The sequence below is a fragment of the Euleptes europaea genome, chromosome 3 (assembly GCF_029931775.1).
Source record: "Euleptes europaea isolate rEulEur1 chromosome 3, rEulEur1.hap1, whole genome shotgun sequence".
NCBI classification, from domain to species: Eukaryota; Metazoa; Chordata; class Lepidosauria; order Squamata; family Sphaerodactylidae; genus Euleptes; species Euleptes europaea.
Window position 1 is genome coordinate 124,577,032 of NC_079314.1, and position 25,607 is coordinate 124,602,638.

Sequence of the window (25,607 nt, forward strand, 5' to 3'; positions counted from 1 at the left end):
CTCTCCAGTAGCCGCACCATGTCCCATGGCCACGCCTGTCCTTCCTAAGGGGCGCCAAGCAGCAGTCCCAAGAGATTTAACGTCTGCATCAGGGAGGGGCCACGTGGTCCAGTGGGAGAGCGTCTGCCCAGTGTGCACAAGGGCCCCAGGCTCAATCCTCGGCACCTGCAGCTGACAAAGGATCTGGTATACGATAACCCTTTTCCAGTACTTGAAGGGCTGTCATACAGAGGAAGGTTCCGAGTTTTTTTCTGCTGCCCCAGAAGGTTGGACCAGAACCAACGGGTTGAAATTAAATCAAAAGAGTTTCCGTCTAGACATTAAGAAGAATTTTCTGACAGTTAGAGCAGTTCCTCAGTGGAGCAGGCTTCCTTGGGAGGTGGTGGGCTCTCCTTCCCTGGAGGTTTTCAAGCAGAGGCTAGATGGCCATCTGTCAGCAATGCTGATTCTGTGACCTTAAGCAGATGATGAGAGGGAAGGCATCTTGGCCATCTTCTGGGCATGGAGTAGGGGTCACTGGGGGTGTGGGGATGGGGAGGTAGTTAGGGGAGGTGGTTGTGAATTTTCTGCATTGTTCAGGGGGTTGAACTAGATGACCTTGGCGGTCCCTTACAACTCTATGATTCTATGGTAGTAGGGGATGAGACCCTTTGCCTGAGACCCTGGGAGAGCCTTGGCTGGGCAGAGCAGAGGGCCCTGACCCTGACAGACCCGGGGGAATCTGAGTCAGTAGAGGGTGGCTTCGTGGGTGTTCATGTGGGCGCTTTACAAGGATCAGAGAGATGCTTCCAAAGGCCCATAAGTGGCCTCCACCCTCTCAGGCCAGCCAACCCGACTACAAAGGAGAGCAAGGAGAGGAAAGCAGGCACCAGAACAGCACATGGCAAAGGGGCCACGTGGAATGGACACCGCGGCATCCCCAGGAGCTCACCGCCGTTACTCTCCGCGCCATGAGAGAGCTGCTCACCTTCTTCCCAATGAGCTTCTTGCGCAGGAACTCGCGGGCCTCAAACATGTAGGGGATGTCGTAGAGGGGACGGAGCTTCCGGTTCTTGTCCTGAGGGGAGGGAAAGCAGAGAGGGTCAATTGGCAGCAGAACCACCCCGTGCGCTGGGGGCCAAGAGGAGGGAATTGTGGGGAGGCCAGCGCACCCTTCACCGCCAGAGAACAGCATCACAGGACTGCCCGCGTCAACACCATGGGAGCAAGCGGCGGTCCAGCCGAGGATGTTACAACAAATGATTATAAATTGAAGGCTCTTTGCTCTGCCCCGGCACCTCGGCCCGGGCCTGCGGTGTGCACAGTGGATGGATTCCACGACAACTCTTTTGAGATTCTTATCTCCTTCAGCTCTGCACTTTTTCTAGCAGCTCTGAGTTTCCAGCATGTTTACCAAGTGATCCACGACGCACCTGGCCACCAAGCCTCCTCCACTGCGTGTCCCCCCACCCGCCCCTGCTCCATGTTGGTGACCAAGACAAATTCGGGCCAAATTCTGCCGGGTGGCATCACCCTGCTGAGAGACAAAGGCAGCCTCTCCTCCCACTGCCTCGCGGCTATTCCTCAGGAGGACCCTCTCAGTCACGGCCAGGGCTGCAACACAAAAGATACGGGCCCTTGACACCCAGGCCCTAGAAAGAAAGGAAACCCCCCTTCCCCCATTAGCATTCTCTGCTAAACAACCCCGTCTTCATCCATATTGATTTTCTCCTGCTCATTGAGATAAAGGACCACGGCCTCCAAAACGCCACGGCCTATATTCCTTCTTGCTTTCAGCCAATGCCGGGAGCACACCTGCTGGCTCACCTGGGTCCCCCCCTTCCCTTTTTTCTCCAGGCTGTTAAAAAGGGTCTTCATTCTAGGTGCGTGACGGAAGTCGGAACCTGTCCGAAAGTGTGCATTTCTGCCAGCCCTGCTCAATCCACCTCCCCTCCTCACCTGGCCCTACAGGCCCTTCCTGTTGCCCCACCCCACCACCCGCCTCCCGGCTTCTCTTTCCCTCTGGCTCTCCACCGTGGCAACCCTGGCAGCCCTCCTTGGCGAGTTCCCCTCATCTGGCCTTGGGTGCTGCTCCAGCCTTGGCAGCGGGTGCTCGACCTGGGCCATGAGGTGTAGGGTGCCCCGTGCCTAGACCTGCTACTCTTCCTCCTTTGGAGCCACTGGCTGCCTTGACATGGGATCCCTTCCTGCTCAGGGCCAGGGCTGGTGGCGGAACTGGCTCAAACAGCCACGATCACCCAGGGCTCGCTCAGCCTCTCTGGCCTCCAGCCCCCCAGCCAGCTTGTGGAAGGGGAACCCCAAGCTGCCCACGGAGCTGCTGGGCATAGAGAGCCTGGAGATTACTGACTAGCCAGTCACCAGGCAGCTTCTCTCCCCCACCCAGCCTCCCTGAAGTCATACTCTTGCTGCCCTGATGATACCCACCTCTGCCCTCCAAGGAGAGCAAGGAGCCACCACGGAGGGAAAGTCCGGACCACCCTGGATCCAGGGATCTGCACCAAGCACGTTGAAACCCTTCAGTCCTCCCTTGGGATTCTTTCCAGTTCTATGCCAACTCTTGCTGCCGCCCCATCTCTTAGATACTTGTGAGCTGGGATCCCACACTACCGCCACACCCCTTTGCCTGTCCCCCCATCCCAGCCCCCTTCCATAAGCAGAGCTGATGAGAGAAGGAACTGAGCAAGGGGGCAGGATGTGGCCATGCCGTGTAGCCTGTCAAACACTCCCCTCTTGCAGCCGCAACCCTCTATCCAGAGCCAGGGTCGAAGGCCAGACCCAGCGCACAACGCCAACCACCACAGACCACCGTAAGGTCTTTGCTCACACATCCTTGGCGAGGGGGGAGGGAATCATCCATCCCAAACGCATTACAGAGTAACAAAGGCTGTAAAAGAATGCAAAGCATCTCTGGCTGGAAATGGTTTCTTAAGAACATAAGAAAGGCCGTGCTGGATCAGACCCAGGCCCATCAAGTCCAGCCGTCTGTTCACACTGTGGCCAACCTCCCCCAGCCTCCAGGAAGCCCACAAGCAAGACGGCTGCAGCAGCATTTGTCCTTGTATTGACAGAAACCTTTCAAAGCAGATCCCTAGTGTTTGGGGGGGGGGGGAAAGGGAGAGGTACACTGCGTTTACAAACCCCCAAATTGCCTCTCGTTCTACAAAAAGAAAGCAGCCCACCCAGCTAGCAGAGCTGGGCTCCAGCCCTCAAAGGCTGCCCAACAACGCAGGCTTGGCATTCTTCTTATGAGAAATGGCTGCAGGCAAGCGGGAGGAGAGAATTCCCTGCGGTAGACAAAACAGTTCCCTGGGCTCACAGGGCAGCAAAAAGGCAGAGCCGGCCGCATCGTGAATAAAACCGACTGAAATCTAAGCTTGCTGAGTTCATTAACTGTGCAAACATTTCGGTTCCTCTGAAACAATAAGATTTAGCTGCAAGCCTTTAGGGACAGGATTCAGAGCGGCGATACCCCAAGATGGACCAAGGGCCATGGTGACCCTTCAAGGTTACACCCGTGCTGACTTTGGAAGACTCCGCCTGCCCGCTTAGGGCAGCCGTGGCCATTACAGACGGAACTGACGAAATGATCCCAGGGCAAGCCTGGCAGGAAAGGAACCAGCGGGGTCTTTTCTGATGGCAAGTCCTGCCTCTCCAGCCTCTGAGATTTCTTTGAGGGAGTCCATGAATCATAGAATCAAAGTTGGAAGGGACCACCAGAGTCATCTAGTCCCAACCCCCTGCACAATGCAGGAAATTCACAGCTACCTCCCACACCACATTCCCAGCCATCCCTACTCCATGCCCAGAAGATGGCCAAGATGCCCTCCCTCTCATGATCTCCTTATGGTCTGATTCTAAGCAGGGTTGATGAACACATGAAGCTGCCTTCTACTGAATCAGACCCTCGGTCCATCAAAGTCAAGACTGTCTACTCACACCTACTCACACCAGGGTCTCAGGCAGAAAAGGGTCTTTCACATCACCTACTTTCCTGGTCCCTTTAACTGGAGAGGCCGGGGATTGAACCTGGGATCTTCTGCATGCCAAGCAGATGCTCTACAAACTGAGCCACAACCCTAAGTTGCTGGGATTGGCAGCCGGGCACGATGCAATTACGCCACTTCCCGGTTTACCCCTGGAAGCGCTGCATTGCGACAGGTCCCCCCCCCCCACCAGCAGGAGGTTTTTGGGGCAGGGCTGGAGTGGTGATCCTGCATGCACGGCTGCGCACAACGCGATTACGCCACTTCCGGGTTTACCCCTGGAAACGCCGCATCGTGACGCTTTAGCAGGACGCTTTAGCGTCCTGCTAAAGCGTCACGATGCAGCGTTTCCAGGGGTAAACCCGGAAGTGGCGTAATCGCGTTGTGCGCAGCCGTGCATGCAGGATCACCACTCCAGCCCTGCCCCAAAAACCTCCTGCTGGTGGGGGGGGGGGGGACCTGGCAACCCCACTTCTAAGTCAGCAGTCAGGCAGTAAGAGAATAAGAACTGGTTAAAAGGGGGAAACAGGGAGTGAGAAGAGAGGATTTTCACAGCTAAGGGAGGTGAAAAGCGGGGGGGGGGGCCTGTTGGGACCAGCGCTATTCAGTTCGCTCATAAACGACCTGCAGTGGGGAGTGAAGTCTGTGGGTGCCCCCACTGTCCAGAAATTAAATTCTGGTTTCTGTTCTTTCAAACGCTGGTTCTGTGGCTCAGGCTTCATTTCGGGCCCAGTTAAATTATACTGCGATACTAAAGTGGGAAGCAACTGGTCTGAAGGGAATGATTCCGCAGAGCTGCGACCTCTGGCACCCAAGATAACAACCCCGGGTGCAGATTAAGTTATGGCTCTTCTCTCTCTTCCCGAAGGTCTCAGGGCCGAACGCGTTCCGTCCAAACGGGAAAACTTATTGCTGTGACCTGTAACAGGATGGGCCGAAAGATGGACCGCAGCCGACTCCTATACGTCATTACCTTAGAGATCATCACCCCTTATTCTGACTGGTTACCTGAGCTCAGACCACTGACCAATTTGGGGATAAAAACGGCAACTTTTGCCTATGCAAACATATGGAGCCTCGATGCCAAGCTCTGGTATCACGGCCCGTCCTTCTGACGTTTTGATCATTTTGTAGGTCAGGCCTGCTGTGTGACTGGACTTTGGGGCGGCAAGATTTCAGCTTTTGACAACCTAGTAACATTCCTGCCTCTTTGAATTTTGTTAACTCTGCCTATTGCTAAAAGTCTGAACCAGCAGCGTATTTACTGTGTTCGACATTTGAATTAGCTTTCTTGTTTTGCCTTCTCACGTCTTATGTTACTCAGAAAGTATTCTGCAGAACTTTTAATAAATTGCCTTAATCTTGATTCTTGTGGTGCTTTTTGTCTTCAGGTTGGCTTCAATCTAATTCCACTTCCTTGGCCTAAGCGGCTTACCTACCAGATACCTATTTTGTTAAACTCACCCTGCAGGGGCAGTTTTCTGAATTAAACTCCCAGGAAGGTTGGAGGCCTGCCCCCTTTGGCTTCTAACTGATTGACTGAATTTTATTTGCAGTCAAAGGACCAATAAATACACAATCATACAACATTTCAAATAAAATAGGGTATACAAAATTAAAATCAGATTACCGCATAGTAATTTAACAATTCTTTTCCTCCTATAAACAAAACAGCCATCAGGTTTCTCCACTTCCGGAATCCAGTAGTTTAATCTCAAACTTTATCTGCACCTTTGCTTCTTAATTTACCACATACTTTAATCTCCGCAACAGGCTTCCAACTGTTTGGGATATCGAAAGGGGCTGGGGGCACCTACCAGTACTGTGGTGTGAGGAACCATGCCCCATGGGTTAAGTGCCGCAATCCAAACGAGAACTCACTGGGAGGGGAGTCCTGTGGCTTATCGACAGCCACATTGTCCAGGACCTGACAGGAATGGGCTGCCTGGGGAGGTGGGGGAGGCTCCCCCCCCCTCTGGCAGTCTTTGAGCAGCGGCTGGACAAGCACTTGCCAGCGATTCTCTCGGCCAAAGCTTCTGAAACTGTGGGTTGCATTAACTGACCATACGGGGTCGCGTAACTGAATGTGAGGGTCGCAAAAAAATTGGCAACCGTGCAGATTTCTTTATGATTTATTTTCAGTAAATGTTTGATTTGTATCCCTATTTTGTATACCTGTATACCCGGGGTTGCCTAAACATTTCTCAGGGGAAAAGGGGTCACGAGGGGGAAAAGTTTAGGAAGCCCTGCTCTAGGCTGATCCCACATTGAGCAGGGGGCTGGACTAGATGGCCTGTATGGCCCCTTTCAACTCTCTGGTTCTATAGGATCGGGAGGGTCTCCAAAGGACTTCTCCACACCACACCGGGTGAGCAGGGCAACCAAAAGGCAGGCGGAACCAAACGCAAGCGCCAAGCGAGCCACGCTGGGGCCAAACCCGCTCGTTTCACGTACGTGTGGAAACTGCCTGAACTGGTGCTGACAGGCCAAGGCCTTGCTGGAAACGTGGGCCCAGTGAGCAGTGGTGGTTTGAAAGGAGGGCACCTCCACGCTCGGGATCCTCCAAATAAACCTGCCACGGCAGTCACGTCCTGGGACACGTCCCCGTGGTCCCACGCTCTCCACCTCTGGTTGCCACACCTCAAAAAAGATAGTAAGAGAGCCGGGGAAAGGGCAGCCAAAATGATCACGAGGTTGGAACGCCTGCCCAACAGGGCGCGGCTGGAGCTTCTGGGGCTTCTTAGTTTAAAATGGGGGGTGGGTTGACACGGGAGGGGGTCTACAAAGTTACGCATGGGGTAGAGAAAGTGGAGAGGACGAATCTTTTCTCCCTTAGCTGTTATACAGGAATGCAGAAGCACCCTCTAAAGCCGACTGGCAGTAGATTCAAGACAGACAGAAAAAAAGCATTGCTTCATACAGTGGGCAGCCGACTTATGGAACTCACTGCCACCAGATGGGCTGACGGCCACTGGCTTCTATGGGAGTTTAAAGGGGCTTGGGCAGACGAATAGAGGATGAGTCTCCTGTGGCCTCTGAGCCTTGAGAGCCAGACGGGACCTTTGGGTGCAGAGGCAGAATTACTGTCGGATGCTGGGGAGCGGTCGGCAGGGGAGGGGCTGGGGGCCTCCCCCGTGGCCTCGGACTGGCCACTGCTGGGAACGGGATGCTCAGCAGCCAGGCGGCCCCTCACCAAGCCATCCCGGCAGGGCTTCTGTTTTGCTTCCAGGCCTCAGCCCAAGCAACGTGCCAGCTGACTGCAGGTGGAATGAAGGTGGGGGAACCGTGGCTCGGGCTTGTCACCTCTGCTCTGTGCTGGTACGTGGCCCTCTCCTGGCTGCGATCCTCACATCCCCCATTTGCTCCAGCAGTTCATCAGGCGCAAAGCCCTGAAAGGCGCATGGACGAAACCTTACAGGACAGGCAATCGCCTGCAGCCGAGGTGCCCCTTCCATACTCAGCCAAGGGGGGATGGCTCTGGATGGAAGAATGGAAGCGGGACAGCTCCAGGCCTTGTTCTGTTTCTACTCTCCGCAAGTCTCTCTTCCTTTGCCTTCTTCATAAGAAGCCCGCCCAGCCTCCTTCAGGCCTATCAAACTCAACCTGGTGCCAGGTGCAGATCTGACCGGGGAAGATGCTGACCGCTCCTATCCTAAACCAGTCTATTGTCGAAGGCTTTCACAGTCAGAGTTCATCGGTTCTTGTAGGTTATCCAGGCTGTGTGACTGTGGTCTTGGTATTTTCTTTCCTGACATTTCGCCAGCAGCTGTGGCAGGCATCTTCAGAGGAGTAACACTGAAGGACAGTATCAGTTTCAAAGTGTGTAGGAAGAGTAATATATATAGTCGGAAGGGGGTTGGGTTTGAGCTGAGTCATTGTCCTGCAAAAGTATCAAGGGTAATGTGCTAATGTGGGTGTGGTATGTTAATATGGAACCATTGTATCCTGAAGTGATCTTGTTAACATGTGGAATCCGAAGCTGATCTGCATGGCTATTGTGGACTGTAGTCTTTGTTAGTCTGGAGGTTTTCAGGACAGGAAGCCAAGCCTTATTCATTCTTAAACTCTCTTCTTTTCTGTTAAAGTTGTGCTGATGTTTATGAATTTCAATGGCTTCTCTGTGCAATCTGACAAAATAGTTGGTAGAATTGTCCAGTCTTTCAGTGTCTTGGAATAAGACCCTGTGTCCTGTTTGGGTCAGTCCATGTTCAGCCACTGCTGATTTCTCAGGTTGGCCAAGTCTGCAGTATCTTTCATGTTCTTTTATCTTTGTTTGTATGCTCAGCACTCAGCCTTCTCTCCCGCTTGCACACCCACCTATTTCTCCTCGACCCTCACGCCTCCCAAGACAGAGGTCCCTCCTCTTCCCAAACGGCCCTGCCAGGTCCAATGAATGACCGCCGGTCCCAAGTGGGCCAGCAGCCGGTGGGGCCGTTCTGTGTCTCGGAGGCTGCAAAGGCTGCCCATCCACCCCTGGGCACTGGTGGAGGAAGACCGGGATTCAAGCGTCAGCCCCTAAGTCCCCAACGGGTGATGACAGAGTGAGGCAAGGGAAGCCAAACCCTCGGCACGAGCAGCGGCAGTGTGGGGCTGTGGCCACCCATCACTGGAGGCTGCCCTCGGGGGTACGACAGCCACCGTCCGCAACGGGATCTTCTGGGTGGACAAGACTGCCCAACTGCAAAGGACGCCAGAGCGCGACCAACAGGGCATTATCCAGTGAGGCGTGTGTGCATGCACAGAGCTCGACAAGCGGGACCGGGACCACCTGATGCATGCTCTGAAAAGAGAACCTCGACGGCGATGGCATCTATAGTCCGCCTCTCTCACCGAGACTCAGCGTGGATTATGCCAGCTACCTTGCTCAGATCGATAGCATTTCATACGAAGAGACGTCCAAATGCACACAGGGCAGGTCGACACAATCAATACGAGGAGAGGCCTAATGAATGGCAATAAATCCAGCTAACACAATCCTAAATGGTGCTAATTCACGAGGGAAGAGGATGGACAAGGCCGGGCACCTAAATGCACCCGAGAGACGATATTAAAAAATAATAATTAACCAGCTGGAGGGGTCCACAAGGAATTATGGGACCGGGGGGGGGGGACAATGTGGAAACCCCCCTTCCCTCCTTCCTGTCCCCCTCTCCTGTAGCACCTCCAGTCTTCAGTGGGCCGTTCCACCTCTCCCCTCCCCTTTAGGTGACTTACAGAAACATTTGTCTGCGTAGGAAAGTAGGCTGAGACCCTCGACCTCTTCTGCCAGGGGCTCCCCTTTGGCTCATGTTAACACACTGCTTCCCAACTCTGCTTTAACCTAGTGGAGCAGAGCGACTCCAGCGGGTTCATGCGCAATCCACGTTTCAGTACTCAAGTAGATGGTCTGGGTACACAACCCTCCCCGATGCATCTGCTGGCGCTGCTGCTCTCCCCAGGGTGGCACGTGCAGAGTGCATTTCTCCCCTCGCAGATAAATGACCCACACACACATACACAAGGTCAGGACGCTGGACTTCCAGGCAGGCAGGCAGGCTCTGCTCTCCCTAAGCAGACACCACAAAAGGGGGGGGGAATGCAAGACAAAATAGGATGGGCTGGCCCAGGAGCAGGGTGAGGGGCTTGGGCACGGCTTCTGCATGAAGCTGCTTCCAGGAGAGGGCCATGGTGGGGGGGACGGGACAGGCAGAAGAGAAGCTCCCAAAGCAAACAGCAGAAGGGTTGCAGAGCTCTCTCTTTTGAACCCACCCGAAGCTGAGACACCCCCCCCATGGGGACAGACCCCTCTCTTGCAGCTCAAGCAAATCAGTGAAGCTGGAGATGGGGGGAGCAGAGAGGTCCCCTCCCCTTCTGCCTTCGGGCCCCTGTCCCACTATGGCCCAAGGCTCAAGAGACAACACAGCTGCTGAATTCCAAAGCAGGTTGGAGGATCTGTCCCCAGGGGCGAGGGCAGGCGCGCAAAAGGACCCCAGGGCAGCTCCTTGGAGGTCACACTTGAGTCCAGCTGGCCCAGAGGAAGAAGACTTGGCCCTGCAGCAGGATGCCAAGGAAGAACACACATGCACACACCCTGGGTGCTCTTTGGTTTTCCCAGAGAGAAAAGCAACCGCTCAGACACTCCCAGCCTCTTGGGCAGGGGAAGCATCTTTCTTCCTGTTCCAGCAGCCCCTTTCTCTGACATCTTCCCCAGTCCAAGTCCTCTCCCCTCTGCCTGGCACAGTTTGGCAGAGAGAACGAGATCGGGGGACGAGGCAAGCGGTTGTATTATTTAGCCGGTTCCAGAAGAATTTATAGTCGGATGTCACAGCCCTCGTCAAACACAACCATAAATATCCGGTGCTCCTGAGCCAATCTGAGTTATGCGCTTGGGAGGCAGGAAGGCTTCCCCCCCCCCACCTCAGACGCACATCTCCTCTCCTTGGCTCACCAGCCGCCACCACAGAGCCCCACGGCTTAAATCACGGCTGCACATATTTTATCCCCCAAATCCAAGAAATGCTGCCAGCTGTGCTTAAAAACCAGCTCAATTCCCCCTTCTCCGGAGGTGGCTCAACAGAGAGGGTTTTAACCCTGTGAAGCCGAGACGGCTCTCCTCTCCTTCCCGAGCCAGTGCCAGGAGTCAGAGGAGGATGGGCCAACCCTGGCAAAGCCTCAGGCGCCCCAAGCAGGACGCTGACTGTGCCCCCCGCCCCATCAAACAAGAGGCTGGGGAGATGCTGCAAGCCCCGGGCTTCAGACGCTGGTCTCACCACACTGTCCCTGCATTCCCCCGATAGGCAGGCCGGGATCAGGGCAACCAGGACTCCCCTCCTGCCCATTTCATCGTGTTCGTTTCATACCGTGGTGGGTCTGGAGGAGAGTCCTCCTTTTGCGGATGAATTTCAACTGGGGAGGCTTGGCCAAGGGGCAAAGCTGGACAGGAGCGGGCAGCCTGCCCCACAGAGACCCCACCCTCGCCCCTGGTGGCGACCCGCTGTCAAACGGAGCAGGGCGGGTCCGGGGGGATCAGGAGGTAGCCCACGCCTCCCTGCAAGAGAAGGCAGTTCCAACAGTCCTAAAAGAGGCGGCCATGAGACTCACACACACACACACACACCCTTGACAAAGGCACCCCTGGGCCTGAGTGACCAGCAGCCTACAGTTCATCGGGGGGGGGGGGGGCGCAAGGGACCCAAGCAGATGGTGGTCAGGCAGCCCCAGGAAGTCCTGGAGACCACTGATTCTCTGGACTCATTTCCAGCTGGATCCTGGCCTGGGTTCGGGGACAGAACAGCCTTGGTGGTCTGACGACTTCCAACAGAATAGTAACGGGGGGTGGTGGGGGACTCCTCCTGATTCACCTGCATTCTCCTCTCGGCAGGTTTCAATACCCCACAACACACACACACACTTCCCTGTCCTCGGTCTGCAGACCACCACTGAGTGAGTCCTCACGAGCAAAGTCCGCAAGCGCCTAGTGTATTGACGGCCTTTTCCTGGCCTAGGCCCCCAAGAGCTTAATTATCCTGAGCCGAATACTGAGGAAGGGGGTGGGAGGGCAGCCGATCCAGGAAGCCCCACAGTACAGTTCTGTGGGCAGGAGCACCCCGAGGGCACCGCAAAGCTGGGCTCTTGCAGGCCTAGCGACGCCCACCCCTGCCTCCCAATGGGTGTGCTTCCACAAGAACCAGCTCCAAAACAGACAGGGTTTCAGCCCACTCCCATAGACTGGCAGGCTCCTCCTTGCCGGGGGTCTTCAAGCAGAGGCTGCCCAGCCATTGGCCAGGGCTGGATGGCCTGGCCTGAGCACAGGGCTGGACAAGACGGCCTTGGGGACTCTTCCAAGCCGAGGAGTCTTTTCCCAGGTAGGACGGCAGCGGCGCCCCACTGACAAGGGAGCCCCCCCCCCAAGGCAACCGGGGGGGGTGTCATGGAGGCTCCTGCTCGGGGCCATTCAGGAGGGACTCTCTCTCTCCCACTTCTCCTGCTCAGGGTGGCCGCAGCACTTAACTGGAGGAATCTCTGCCCGGAAGCCTCCCGCCCATCCCTTTCTCTCACTTCCGGGATCTCTTCCCACCCCAAAAAACTAACCTTTCCAGCAGCCCCCTCCCTTCTTCTAGCAAAAGTTGGGGCGTCCTGGGCGAGGGGTGTGTGGGTCCGTGGTAGAGCATCTGCTTGGCATGCAGAAGGTCCCAGGTTCAATCCCCAGTTGCATCTCCAGTTAAAGGGACTACGCAAGTAGGTGATGAGAAAGACCCTTTTCTGCCTGAGACCCTGGAGAGCCGCTGCCAGCCTGAGTAGACAATCCTGACTTTGATGGACCGAGGGTCTGGTTCAGTAGAAGGCAGCTTCATGTGTTCATGAGTAGAAAAATCAATCACAGAGAAGGTGGGAATACTGAGATGTCCCCTGAGTCGAGGCAGGCACCACCACAGAAGGCCCCTTCCCCAACAACCCCCTGTCTCCCTCCTGCCCATTCCCTGGCCTGGAATGAGCACAAACTTCTCCCAGGCTTCCCAAGTTACGTTCACTCCTCTGAATCTGGCCCTGCAAACAACCCCCTCCGGCATCTCCTCAAGCCAAGCTTCAGTAGCTATATAAAGCTCCCTCTGCAAGAAGCCAAGGGACATCTTACGCAACTCCAAGGATGGCCCAGAGCCAGCAGAAGAACACAGCGAGGGACGCATAGAGGAGCCACACAGGCCCAGCACACCTCCACCCCAGGTTTAGTCCACACAGCCACGGGAGACCACCGCTGCTGCTGCTGCACCCCGGTGGCTTCCCTCCCCATCAGTCCTTCTCTCTCCCAAAGAGGAATGAGCGCCTGCAAGCCTGAAAGGCAGGCAGAGCGCAGAAAAGAGAGGGGTCACAGGGGGGTGGGAAAGCGGCCGTCTTCCCGGATGCTGATAGAAAGCGCAGCTTTTGTAGTCCCCAGAACAAGGCGAAACGCAACGATCTGTGCCAGGAGACAGATAATAGAAACGTTTAAGTGTCCAATACATATTGCCCTTAAACACTTCCCCGCCAGCTGCCATTAAATACCGTTTTGCTGGCCGGCAAAAATGATATTTCATACCGGGGGGGGGGGCAACCACACGAGGCAGGCAATCTGGGAAGCCGCTCAAGAATCTGGAGGCAGTTTTGAGGTTTGGCAAATAAACATTCGCCATCAATCTCACAGCGAGAAGGCGCACTCCATCCTGGCTCCCTGGCACGTAGGGAGCCCCCGGCCCGGCTTCTCCGGACATGGCTGCCACACGTTAACGGTCCGAATGCTGCACAACAACCATTGGGCCCAGGGCCCGTCCGTCACAAAACTATCCTGTGGACTCTACTAAGGCTTCGGTCTTTGGAAAAGCCAGAGAAGGAAAGGAATGCTGCAGACCACGGCCACACCTGCCCCCTTCCCTCTCCTCCCTCCCAGTTCCAGGGGGCTCTGAATGCATGAGGGGGGTGGCGCAGTTCCCCCCCCCCTCCAATGCACTTCAGGACCTCAGATGCACGACACAGCCAGACACTCCCAGAAGAGCTGGGGGAAGGAACACAACCCACTAGGCCAAAACCACCATCACTGAAGGGTCTCCACACACCCACCCGCCCACACACCACACATCTCTCAACCCGACACAGCAAAGGGGAAGCTGCGGGCAGGCGGGGGAGTCAAGCTGAGAATGGGCATGAGAAACAGAGGTTGGCAGTGCCGCCTGCAGATCCCCGTGGTAAGAACGGGATGCTGGGCAGAGGCAGTTTTGGGGGGCACCTGGCAGGTGGGTCGCTCCCCACTTTCCACATGGGCTAATTAGGGAACTCGTCTGTCATTAAATAATTAGCAAAACCACCTCAAAGTGGCACTGGGGGGCCGGGGGGCAAGACTGAGAGCCAGCGTGGTGTAGCGGTTAAGAGCAGTGGTTTGGAATGGTGAACTCTACTCTATAGAGAACCGTGTTTGATTCCCCACTCCACATGAGCGGGGGAGGCTAATCTGGTGAACCTGGTTGGTTTCCCCACTCCTTCACATGAAGCCAGCTGGATGACCTTGAGCTAGTCACAGCTCTCTCAGTCCCACCTACCTCACAGGGTGTCTGTTGTGGGGAGGGGAAGGTGATTGTGAGCTGGTTTGATTCTTCCTTAAGTGGGAGAGAAAGTTGGCATCTAAAAACCTGCTCTTCTTCTTCTGCTTCTAAAAATATTGGTGCTGCTTCCTTTGGCAGCCGAAAGGCTGAAAGATCAGGCCGGTCTGGCAGGGTTGGCAGGGGGGCGGAAGGCCCCCTCCTCCCCAGGGTTAAGAGGAGCTTCCTCTCCCAGGCCCCGCCTGGCCTCTCCGTCCCTGGCACGGGGACACACTGCGGCAGAGCCTTTTGAGGGGGTTTACAGGAGGCGTGAAAAAGGAGCGTGCCAATCTGAAGCCACAGGGGCATGGGGAAAGCGACGCCAGGCAGCCTGGCAAACAGACAATGCCACTAGGTCCAAATGAGTGCATTCTGGCACCGCAAAGGGCTGGACCGCGGAGCAGCCACCTGACTGGTGGGCATCAATGCCAACCCCCCGCCCCCCATTCGCCCTCCCCTGCGGCAGATATTTGTTCTCACCCCAGGGACCCCTCCCGTTCCCCCACCAGCTTATCCCCAGCTGCTGGCGGTGCCATCTGTTTTCACCCGTTCTCCCTCTGGCACATTTTGCATCCCCGGCCCTCGGCTGTGCCGCTTCAGCCATTAGCCACTAATGGGTAACTTTGTCAAATGCTTCCTTGGAAATCCGAGTGCACACCACATGCCTGATTCCTCCTGGCAGCCCTTCCCCGTGGAGCATTCCCAACAGTAAGGGATGCTCCACGGCTTCTCCTCCGCCTGGCGCCCCCTCCCACTCTTGCCCGCAAGCTTCCTCTGCCAGGATCCCTACTTGGCGGGCAGTCCCTCAGGTAGGCTGTCCTAAAGCCACAGAGGGCAAGGCCAACATTTGGAATGGTGCCCAGAAACAATCGGGGAGCCAGTGTAGCCAGGCCGAGACTGGAATGAAAGGGTCCCTACAACTCACTCCAACACCACTTCCTACGAACGACTACTGTCAGACCCCCACTCAGGAATACCAAAGAGGACTAAACAGGATTAGGAAGGAATCACCAACATGCGTACGGGAACAGACCCATATGGGCACAGCCACAAGAACCTCCGCCAGGAATTTTCTCTCTCTTCTGCCCAAAAGGTACATGCCCAGTGACCACCCCCACGTCCTCACAGACCACCTGCCCACTTCCTCTGTGCTGCCAGCAGGGCCCCTGTCATTCCTTTAGCCCATTATGCCGTGGGTCACTGAGGGGACAATTAACCCTTTTGAACACCAGATATCAGAGTTACAAACAGATGCCAACCTAACCCTCATTTGCAAAACCACGCCCCCTCTCCTCCCCCCAGCCAACCACAACCTAATCTGGATTACTGAAATCCACCCTTAGCCCAAATTTAAGAAAACAAAAGTCTTGCAACTTTGAAGACTCCATTAAAAGCAAGTGATGTCAACTTATGGAGACCCCCCCCAAGGGGTTTTCAAGAGACGTTCAGAGGTGGTTTTGCCATCACCCACCTCAGCCTAGCAACCCCGGATTTCGTTGGTGGTCTCCCAAACAAATACTGATCAGGGCTGACCCTGCTTGGCATCCAAGATCTGATGAGATGGGGCTCGCCTGGGCCATCCAGGTCAAGGCAAGAGACTAACAGAGGTGATTGGCCATTGCCTTCCTCTGTGGAGCAACCCTGGACTTCCTTGGGGGTCCCCTATCCCAGTACTAACCAGGATTGACCCTGCTTAGCTTCCTTTAGGGCCACTGAGGCTGCAAAGGGATCTCCGGGGGGGGGGGAACCCTCTCCGATCCACCAGCCTGTGCTGAATATGGGAGCCAATCTGGACTAGGCAAGAGGTTCACCACCACAGCCAGGGTCTCTCACAGTTGGTGTTTTGAAAACACCACAGGAGCTGTGAGGCAAGAGAGGATGCAGATGAGGTCAGGGAAGCCGCCTCGAGGGAGGGGGGGTCCCTCATTCCCAATTTAAATCCTCCACCCCCAGTCGGCCATTTGCCCTGAAAGGCAAAACATGCACGTACCTCTAGGTTGTCTCCTACAGGGGCTTAGCAGCAGCTGGGGGAGCCAGTTCTGATCAGCAGGGAAGGGTCACCTACACACACACACAGACCGCTCCCTCGACCCATTTTGGGGGACCCTGCAACTGTCTGAAAGGTTTTTTAAAATGACAGGAGAAAGCCTGAACGCTGCATCTCCCACATGATATATTGTCGAAGGCTTTCACGGTCAGAGTTCGTTGGTTCTTGTAGGTTATCCGGGCTGTGTGACCGTGGTCTTGGTATTTTCTTTTCTGACGTTTCGCCAGCAGCTGTAGCAGGCATCTTCGGAGGAGTAACACTGAAGGACAGTGTCTCTCAGTGTCAAAGTGTGTTGCAAGAGTAATATATATTGTCAGAAGGGGGTTTGGGTTTGAGCTGAATCATTGTCCTGCAAAAAGTATCAAAGGTAATGTGCTAATCATTGTCCTGTAAGTATCAAGATAATGTGCTAATTTGGTTCCATATTAACATACCACACCCTCATTAGCACATTATCTTGATACTTTCAGGACAATGATTAGCACATTACCTCCTCTGAAGATGCCTGCCACAGCTGCTGGCGAAACGTCAGGAAAGAAAATACCAAGACCACGGTCACACAGCCCGGATAACCTACAAAAACCAATCCCACATGGTAGTTAGCTGGCCCCTGAGGGCTCGGGGAGTTTTCTTTGGAGGCAAGGGGCCCGTTTCCCCGCCAACGGCCACGGGGGCGGGGAGCTCCCCCACCAGAAGAGGGGAGCCGCTCGTCCGCCCCAGCCTCCCCACTTAGCTAACTTCCAGAGCCAAGCAGTGTGGAAAAAGGCAACGATACAGAATACGGAAGCTGGCCGATTCGTTACCTGGGGAAATAATTACAGTTCACAGATCAGGCATCAAAATGTAAGAGGATCCTTCTGTTGGTGAGCAAAGCAGCTTGAAAATGGATTTCTGATTTGGTATTGCCTGTTAAATAAGATCAGAGAGTTCGACAGCGATGCTATTTTGATTGTGACCCCCGCCCCCCCAGGTGCCAGGCTGAGAGAGCAGCTCTTTCCCCCTCCAATGCAAAATCCCATGCTTCCGCAGGCCTGGCCCTTTCACAAGGGCTGTGCAGGCTTAGAGCCTTCGACCCCGTGAATCCATGTCCTCCACAACAGTCCTCTCATTAGCAGCCTTGCTCAGGTCTTGCAGACTGAGGGCCGGGGCTTCCTCAAGGGAGTCCATCCATCTCAGGCTGGGTCGTCCTCTTTTCCTGCTGCCCTCCACTTTTCCTCACAACGACTACCCCCCCCCAATCCAAACAGATGTCTGCAAACTGGGAAAAACAGGCACCGCTGCCCAGGCACAGAAACCCCCTGGGGTGTGCAGAAGGGCCACGGACTGTTCTCTGCCTCTGCTGCGGCTCCTCCTCGATGACCTTAAACTGGACGACTCCCCTGCTGGGCAAAAGAGACTCACCGAAGGGAGGGATTGATTGATTTAGGGAACGTGTTACATCCCCTCTCCTGAGTCCTGCTCAAGAAAGCTTACAAGCAAAACTCCATCAAATCATCGACCGTTACCAATATCAAAAACCAAACAAGCCCCTAAAAACTAGTGGGGAAGCTTCCCCTGGCACCAGGGTGGGGTGGGGGGGGTCTCAGCTGGTCTCTGAGAGGGAGGGAGGGAGGGGACTTGCCGGCTGCTCTGGGCATCTGACCAGGGCCTCCAAGAACAGCTATTACATGCAGCACCAAAGGAGGGGAGGGAAGCGGGGGGGGGGGTCCCCTTAACTCAGAGAGAGATTACTTCAGGAAGAAGCAGCAATGCAAAAGACCCCGGAGCGCAGCTGCCGTCCACAGGAACCATCCTGGCCTTGGCAGACCCGGTACGGTGGCAGCGCTCCCAGCCACCAGCCACCGCAGCTCGGCAGTGCAAGGAACCGCCCAGCCCAGCTGAGAGACACAGCGATGGGATGCGCAGCAGCAATGTGGCCAGCTCAGCCAGCCGGGGCCCATCCCCACAGGGCAGAGCAACCCAAGCGACCGGGCTCATAGCCAGCGGAGACCCCCCGCAAGGGTTAGAATCATAGAATAGAATCCTAGAGTGGGGACCACCAGGGTCATCGAGTCCAACCCCCTGCACAATGCAGGAAATTCACAACTACCTCCCCCCACATCCCCAGTGACCCCTACTCTATGCCCAGAGGATGGCCAAGACGCCCTCCCTCTCATCATCTGCCCAAGGTCACAGGATCAAGCATTGCTGACAGATGACCATCTAGCCTCTGCTTAAAAACCTCCAGGGAAGGAGAGCCCACCACCCCCTCCCGAGGAAGCCTGTTCCACTAAACTACAGGTTGCTTTGCAAGGGTCTTCTTCCCGTGGACAAAGCAGGTGCAAAGCGATGCACAGAGCACCAGCCATCGAGATGCACGACACAGGCAGGGAGCAGCTGAGGAAGGCCTCCGCTCCAAGGCAGCCACCAGAGCAGTGGCAAAGGACTCAGCAGGCAGGCCAGCATCATGAGGAGGAATATCCAGGAGAGGCGGAAGGGGCAGGGGGAGGCAAAAAACCAGCCAAGCCCCCCCGGCCTGGCCCAAAAATGGGCAGACCCCTTGAGCAGAATGGCTGCTGAGCGCTGGAACGGAAGTCACTAAGGAGACCAAGGAGGGGAGGAGCCGGGGGGGGGGCGAGGGAAGGTGAAGGGACGCCACGGGCGTTGCTGAGAAGCCGGCCCTGCTGTGGATCCAGGGAAGGCTGTGCGGAAGAGGCAGGGAAGCCGGAGAAGGAAAGCCAGCCAGGCAGCTGCAAAAAGCCAGGCCAGCCCATCTGCATTCTTGGTTCTCGCTGCTAGATTGGGCTGCCGAGTGGAAAATGGACAGGAGCCGGCACCAGCTCCCATCAGCTCACAGTTGGTGATCTGGGCAGGTGAAGTCTAGAAAGGAAAGGCCGCAAAGCGCACAAGTCGGCTGCTTGTAAACTGCCTGGGAAGTATTTTTAGACTGTGATTTACCAGCCGTCTACAGGCCATCCGATTGCATCTTCAAACAAACCAGTTTCCTGGGTAAAGGATTGAGCACAGTTCTTGAAGGCAACACAGACACAAGAAAATGAGCCCCCTCCCCAAACTGCAGCCAGAGGATTCCCCCTGCCAAGGCAGCCTTTTTCTGTGCCAAGGGGTTCAGCGGCATCTTCCACCTCCACCTCTGTCAGAGCACAAAAAAACCCCCACAGGATCAGACCAGAAGGGGGGTATCCAACAGCCCCCCCCCCCGGCACGTGGCATTCCAGGGTCAAAACCCCCGCCTCTACACCCCCTCTTCAGTACTGGATAAGCTAGTAGCTGTGACCACGTTTACGGACCAAAAATTACCCAATATGTCAAGTCAGGGGCGATAACCACAGAGGCCTTGCCCATGGGAGAACAACGTCCTCGGGGGGCTGCAGCAAAAAAGCCAGGGGGGGGAGAGTTATTTCCTGCCTTTGCCTGCCGCTTTTTCTCCCTAAAATGTCTAGGTTGGGTTAGGTTTCATTTCGGTGTCTGTTTAACCAAAATGAAACCTAACCAATTACAAAAATACAAGGAAACCAAAGAAACAAAGAGGTGCCGGACTAGTCCTAATGGAGAAGGCTGCTCTCCCCCGCTCCCCCCCCCCAGGACCCTTTCTTGTTACTGGCCACAGAGCAGAACCACCACGGAGAAGCCCAGGAGCACCCCCCACTTCCCAGGGTGACCGCACTGACTCCTGCAGGGCATCCGTGCGCCAGGGCTCAGCTCTGACTCTCGTAATCTGGGTTGGAGTAAACACTGCCAGGGCTCCGGCTCCATTTTGCAGCACGGGGTGGAAAGCGTCGTCGTCCCCCCTCCCGCCTTCCCAGCCCTCCGCAGGCAATCAAGAGCCACAGTTTTTGCACAAGCCAATTAGGGCTGGGAAAGAACAAGACCCTAATTTCTCTGCCAGCTGGCCAAGGAAGGCTCTTTTGATCACTCCACGGGAAACCACCTTTAATCATCCCACTGAACGTGATGTCAGGAGCCCGAGGCCCGACAACTCACCCAGCAGGGTCCGCGGCAGGACTGCCGCTCCTGCCAGGATTAAAAACCCGCCGGCCTGGAAATTAAGGCTCTCGGCTGACCCAAGCAGGGAAGGCGCCCCGGGACCTCTGCCAGGCAGCCAGGCCCACAATGACACACACAGAGTCACCGTGCAGGGCAGCGGGGGTGGCTTACTTTGCACCAGAGAGCCAGGCTGGCAAGAGGGGCGAGAACGACCACTCCCCACTCTGCAAGGAGCCTGGGCCCGTCGCTCTCCCAAGCGGAGGCAGGGGAGGAATCGTTCCTGCCTCTCTACGCTGCTTGGAAGGAAGGCGTGATAAAAAGGAGACACTCGTTCATGGCAGCTAAGAAGACCGTCCATGTTGGAGGTGCATAAATCCAAACAGAAGCCCCTGAGATGGCCCAGAGAAGAACATCTGCAGCGCCTTTAAGAAACACCCCTGGCAGCTGGACAAACCTTGTGAGACTGAAGCCACCAGCGATGGAGCCAGATCTCCAAGGGAGCCAGAGCGGGACAGCAGAACCCACTGGGCACAGGACGCTGCCTTGCCGGAGGAGGAGGAGAAGGAGAAGGAGAAGGAGAGGTTTTTATACCCCCTTAAGGAAGTCTCAAACCGGCCTACGGTCGCCTTCCTTTCCCCCTCCCCCCCCACCGCTGTCACAGCAGGCACCTTGTGAGGTAGGTGGGGCTGAGAGAGTTCGGAGACAGCTGTGACTGGCCCAAGGTTACCCAGCAAGATTCCTACGGAGGAGTGGGGAAACCAATCCGGTTCTCCAGATTAGAGTCCAGGCAGGTGTGAAAAGAGGCGGTGGGGAGCCTTGCCTTAATCTCGCACCGGCAAGCCGGCTCCGCTCGAGAGGCAGCCAATCGCTACAAGAATCATAGAATCCTAGAGTTGGAAGGGACCACCAGGGTCATCAAGTCCAACCCCCTGCACAATGCAGGAAACTCACAACTAGGGGTGGTCCAGAGTCCCAGAGGCGGCAAACATCCTGGCCCACTACGAGGGGCTCCCTAAGGAAGGAAAGGGGCCGAGGGGCCTGTCCCAAGCGAGCCCCCCCACCATCTGAGCTGCAAAGATGCCTCTGCTGCCTGGTGGCAGCCCCCCACCCACCCCCAAGGCCTGCTCCGCTCTTCCCTCACCAGCTGCCGCTGCTTGGCAGAAGCAGAAGGCCCGTGGTGGCCGGGGAGGCAGGAGGCCTTCCCTCCCTCCCTCCCTCCCTCCATCCCTCCTCCACAAGAACTCCCCGAGCCCCGGGACGGATGTCCACAGCGCTCCGGCAGACGTCAGGTTCCCCCTCCCTCCTCCCTCCCTCCCTCGAGTGCCTGAGCAGCAGCAGCAGACGACGACGACGACACAAATTAATGAAGCTGTTTCTCTTGTCAGCTTGCGTTAAGCGCTGGACCACCTTGTTAGAGAATCAGCGGAGGCATGACAATTTGTTATCCCGCAGGGAGCCTCCCCGCAGCACCAGCCCCGACCACCTTCCCCAGGAGGCGGGGCAGCCAATTAGACAGCAGCCCCCCCCCCCATCTGGGCCTTCGAAAACCATGAGCCCGCAGGGAGCGGCTTGCAGCGCCCACCACCAGCGGCTCTGCCCACAGGGCAGCATCCTCAATGCCATGCAGCATCCACTGGCTGGGAGTGGAGAGAGAAAGCTGCGAGACCACCCATGCGGCGTAACGGCTGGGGCCTGGGAGACCCCGACTCAAGAGTCCCCAAGGCCCGTCCGTGGCCCTGGACCCCAGCAAGGTAAAGCAAGAAGACTGGGCCATTGCCCGGCTGCAGCCTTTTGGCGGGGGCCTGGACAAAGCCCCCACCCCCTTGCAATATGCCTGCCAGGGGCCGAGGCGTACAGAAGAAGAGGAAGACTTGGTTTTTATGTGCCAACTTTCTCTGCCACTTAAGGGAGAATCAAACCAGCCTACAATCACCTTCCCTTCCCCTCCCCGCAATAGACAAACTGTGAGGTAGGTGGGGCTGAGAGAATGTGACTAGCCCAAGGTCACCCAGCTGGCTTCGTGTGGAGGAGTGGGGGAACCAACCCGGTTCACAAGATTAGCCTCTTGTCAGGCCTGGGTGTCAGTTGGTTTCGTTTTCCCACTGACCAGCTCAAGGACTGTTATGCATACCTAAACTCTTTTGAAGCTGTGAGAACCACAGCGCTGTTTGTGTTTTGTAATCTCTTGCTTTTTTTCATGCTTTTATATTACCAAGTGCAAGCCAGCAAGCTCCACTGCTGTCACCTTTTCTTTGTGCTCTGTTAACCTATTTGACCAGTAAAAACCAACTTCTTTGGACCTGACTGTCTCTGCTGTGGTTTTTGGTTCAGACTGGGCCAAGGGCTTACACCTCTGCCGCTCATGTGGAGGAGTGGGGAATCGAACCCGGTTCTCCAGATCACACCGCTCTTAACCCCCACACCACGCTGGCTGAGCCCCAGGACACAGGAGGCCCAAACCACATGGCGAGGCGGCCATCCAGCAGCACAAAAGCGGCAAAAGACGGAGCCCCTGACGCCAGCGGAGCCCCTTCCCCCGAGACTCCGTTCCTCTGGATGGGACGGCCGGACGGCCCTCAGTCCAGCTGGGCCAGGAAGAGAACTGGGTCGCAGGGGGGGGCGACCCTTCCCAAGAGAGCCCCCCACCCCCACCCCCGGCACAGCTCTGCTCCCCAAGGAGCTCTCCACCAACCCCACCAGGAAGCCAGAGTGCTCACCTTCCCTCCCTCCCTCCCTCCGAGCTCGCGGGAGAGCAGGAGCCCCCCCCCCGGCCCAGCGCCCCCCTCCCCTCCCCAGCCCTCCCCGTCAGGAAATTGATTTCTCCCCTCGCCCGCTGCTAAGGAACTCCACTCTGTGCTCCGGAACGACTGAGAAGGGACCCATTTCAGGCAGGCTATAAAAGCTCCTCGAAGAGAATTCAATTTATCGGATGCTGGCACGCACCCGGCTGGGGGCCGCTTCCCCCCCCCCCGCCACAAAGAGGCTCTGCCGGCAGAGAGGGGAGGAAGAAGCTGAACCGCCAGAGCCACGGGGCGGGCAAAGGCCATTTTCAACACTGCCAGTGCAAGAAAACTCAAGAGTGGAGCGGGGAGACTCCCCAGCATTTCTCCGCACAGAAAAGGCTGCAGGCTGTGGGGCACAAACTGCCCCAAGCAAGAGGACAGCGGGAAAGGAGGAACTGAGCCCTGGCAGAGCAGAGAGATGGGGGGGGGAGAGGATGGGAGGAGCAGAGGCAGCAGCAGCAGCGGCAGGCCAGAAGCAAAGCAGGGAGCCGGCCAGAGCCCAGGATCATAACATCATAGAGTTGGAAGGGACCACCAGGGTCATCTAGTCCAACCCCCTGCACAATGCAGGATGTTCACAACTACCTCCCACACACACACAGTGACCCCTACTCCATGCCCAGAAGATGGCCAAGGTGCCCTCCCTCTCATGCCCTCTCACCTTTCCACTCACTAAACCACCTTTCTTTAATCTGCCTCTCCTGCCTTCAGCTATAAGTAGTATGTAAAAAGGGTCCTTTTATCACAAGCGGTTCTCTTAGCCCCAATCCCATTTTGACGGCCATCCAGCAGCACAAAAGCGGCAAAAGACGGAGCCCCTGACGCCAGCGGAGCCCCTTCCCCCGAGACTCCGTTCCTCTGGATGGGACGGCCGGACGGCCCTCAGCCCAGCTGGGCCAGGAAGAGAACTGGGTCGCAGGGGGGGGTAGGGGCAGGGCTAGGCCAGGAGTCTGCAAACTGCGGCTCCCGAGCCACATGTGGCTCTTTGGCTAGTTGAGTGCGGCTCTCCGAACTTGGTTCAGAGCCCCTATCGCGCCCACTCGAGCCGGCAGCCGGGCTGCGGAGCTGGCACGCCTGAGAGAGAGAGAGAACGAGCAAGTGTGAGAGAGCAGGCAAGCGGGCGCGCTCTCTCGCCCCACACACACCGTGGAGAATGGCCAGGTCCCCCTTTCCCTTGCCCTCAATGGTTGGGAGGCTAAAGCCTCCCCTCCCCTCTAGCCGCGCGATTACTGGGTGGGCGGCTCGACGGTTCCTCCCCCCCCCGCCCATCAGCTGTGGGGTGGGGCGGGCTTCATTTGGTAGACCTGGCCTCCGGCTGAGTCCCATTGGGAGGGCATGTCTACCCACTGGCTTTCTTGGCGGTAGACCTGGACTCCGAGGAGGGGAAAAAGTCCCCCTTCAGAGGCCAGGTCTACCAATTGGCTTCTATGGGCCTCCGGAGGCCAGGTCTACTGCCAAGAAAGCCAATGGGTAGACCTGGCAGGGACTTACAATTTAATTTTTATCAATAAATAAGATCACTATTAAGTATGATATCAAGTTTTATTCAGGGTACCTATAGTTTAATTAAGACTTAAAACTTTAATTAAAGTTTATTAAGTTAATAAACTATATATGTAGGTACACTGTTTAAGTTTAAGAAATTGGCTCTCAAAAGAAATCTCAATAGTTGTACTGTTGATATTTGGCTCTTTTGACTAATGAGTTTGCCAACCCCTGGGCTAGGCCAACGTGGAGTCTTGCTGGTTTTGTGTGTGGCTGGGTTGGCTGTTGATGATTGGCAGCTGCCAATCATCCCCTCTGGTGTTTTTGTGGCCTGCGGAGTTTTAAGAGAGCAGGCTCCAAGACGCCATTAAAAAAAAAAAATTAAAAAAGCAGGGGTGGGGGGCTATGGACTTATAGGTGAAGGAGGGGGTTGATGGTGTGGCATGTGTATGCCTATCTGTACAGGGGAGGAAGGAGGCATGTTTTTTCTGGTTGCCACCTCCATCCGAAGTTTTCCAGCCAAGTAGGGGGCTTTAGGGGTTAGCCACGCTGCACAGTGCTGGTGGGTTTGGAGAGTGTATGCTTCTACAAACATGTTTTATGGGGGCTGGAGTCCCGTTTTTCCAGCTTCCAACTCTGGCTTTTCTATTCCCCCTCCTTTCCCCTTTGAGAAAGCAGCAAAAGTGGTGAGGTAGAGCTGTGTTCACAAACCCCAGCCGAGTGCTACCTAGCCAGGCTTGAGAGTGAGGGGAGTTAAGTCTTTTTTCTACTTCTCACCCTAGTTGAAGCTGACCCCCAAAACTAGAGAGAATTTGTAAGACCCTGCAGCATGGCAGCTGCTGGCAGGGAAGGCGTTGCGTGTGTTTTGGGCACGGCTCTCTCGTATCGGCCTAAGTGCGACTCACTTGATTCTACCAAAACCAATTAATTCATCTGATGTAAGCATTTCCAAGCTTAGAATTAACTTTCCCATAGAAATGTCGCAAACCAGTGATCCGTTTGTTCTTCATTTGGTAAGATTTATTTCTGGGCAGGGATCCAATGACTCATTATTATCATTCCAAGGATGTAACAGTAAGAACTTTGCTGAAATGGTGAAAATAAATTCTCAGACTTGCTTTGTTCAAGGCCTGACCATCAGGGTCTGTGAAGGAGGTGTAGCACCTCTGGGCTCGGTTCTGAGAGGGGCTCGAGACCTGGGGCCAGGCATAAATATCATTGCCCTGACTGGAGACAG

The 25,607-nt window shown here is 55.9% G+C and overlaps 1 protein-coding gene across 1 annotated transcript in view; it reads right to left on the minus strand.

Annotated features, from left to right (window-relative positions):
• SND1 (staphylococcal nuclease and tudor domain containing 1) overlaps positions 1-25,607 on the minus strand; it is a 229,722-nt gene that overhangs the window by 151,203 nt on the left and 52,912 nt on the right. The window contains exon 11 of the mRNA XM_056845986.1: positions 968-1,057. Within this exon, the coding sequence (XP_056701964.1) occupies positions 968-1,057 (90 nt within the window). The remainder of the gene's footprint in view (positions 1-967; positions 1,058-25,607) is intronic.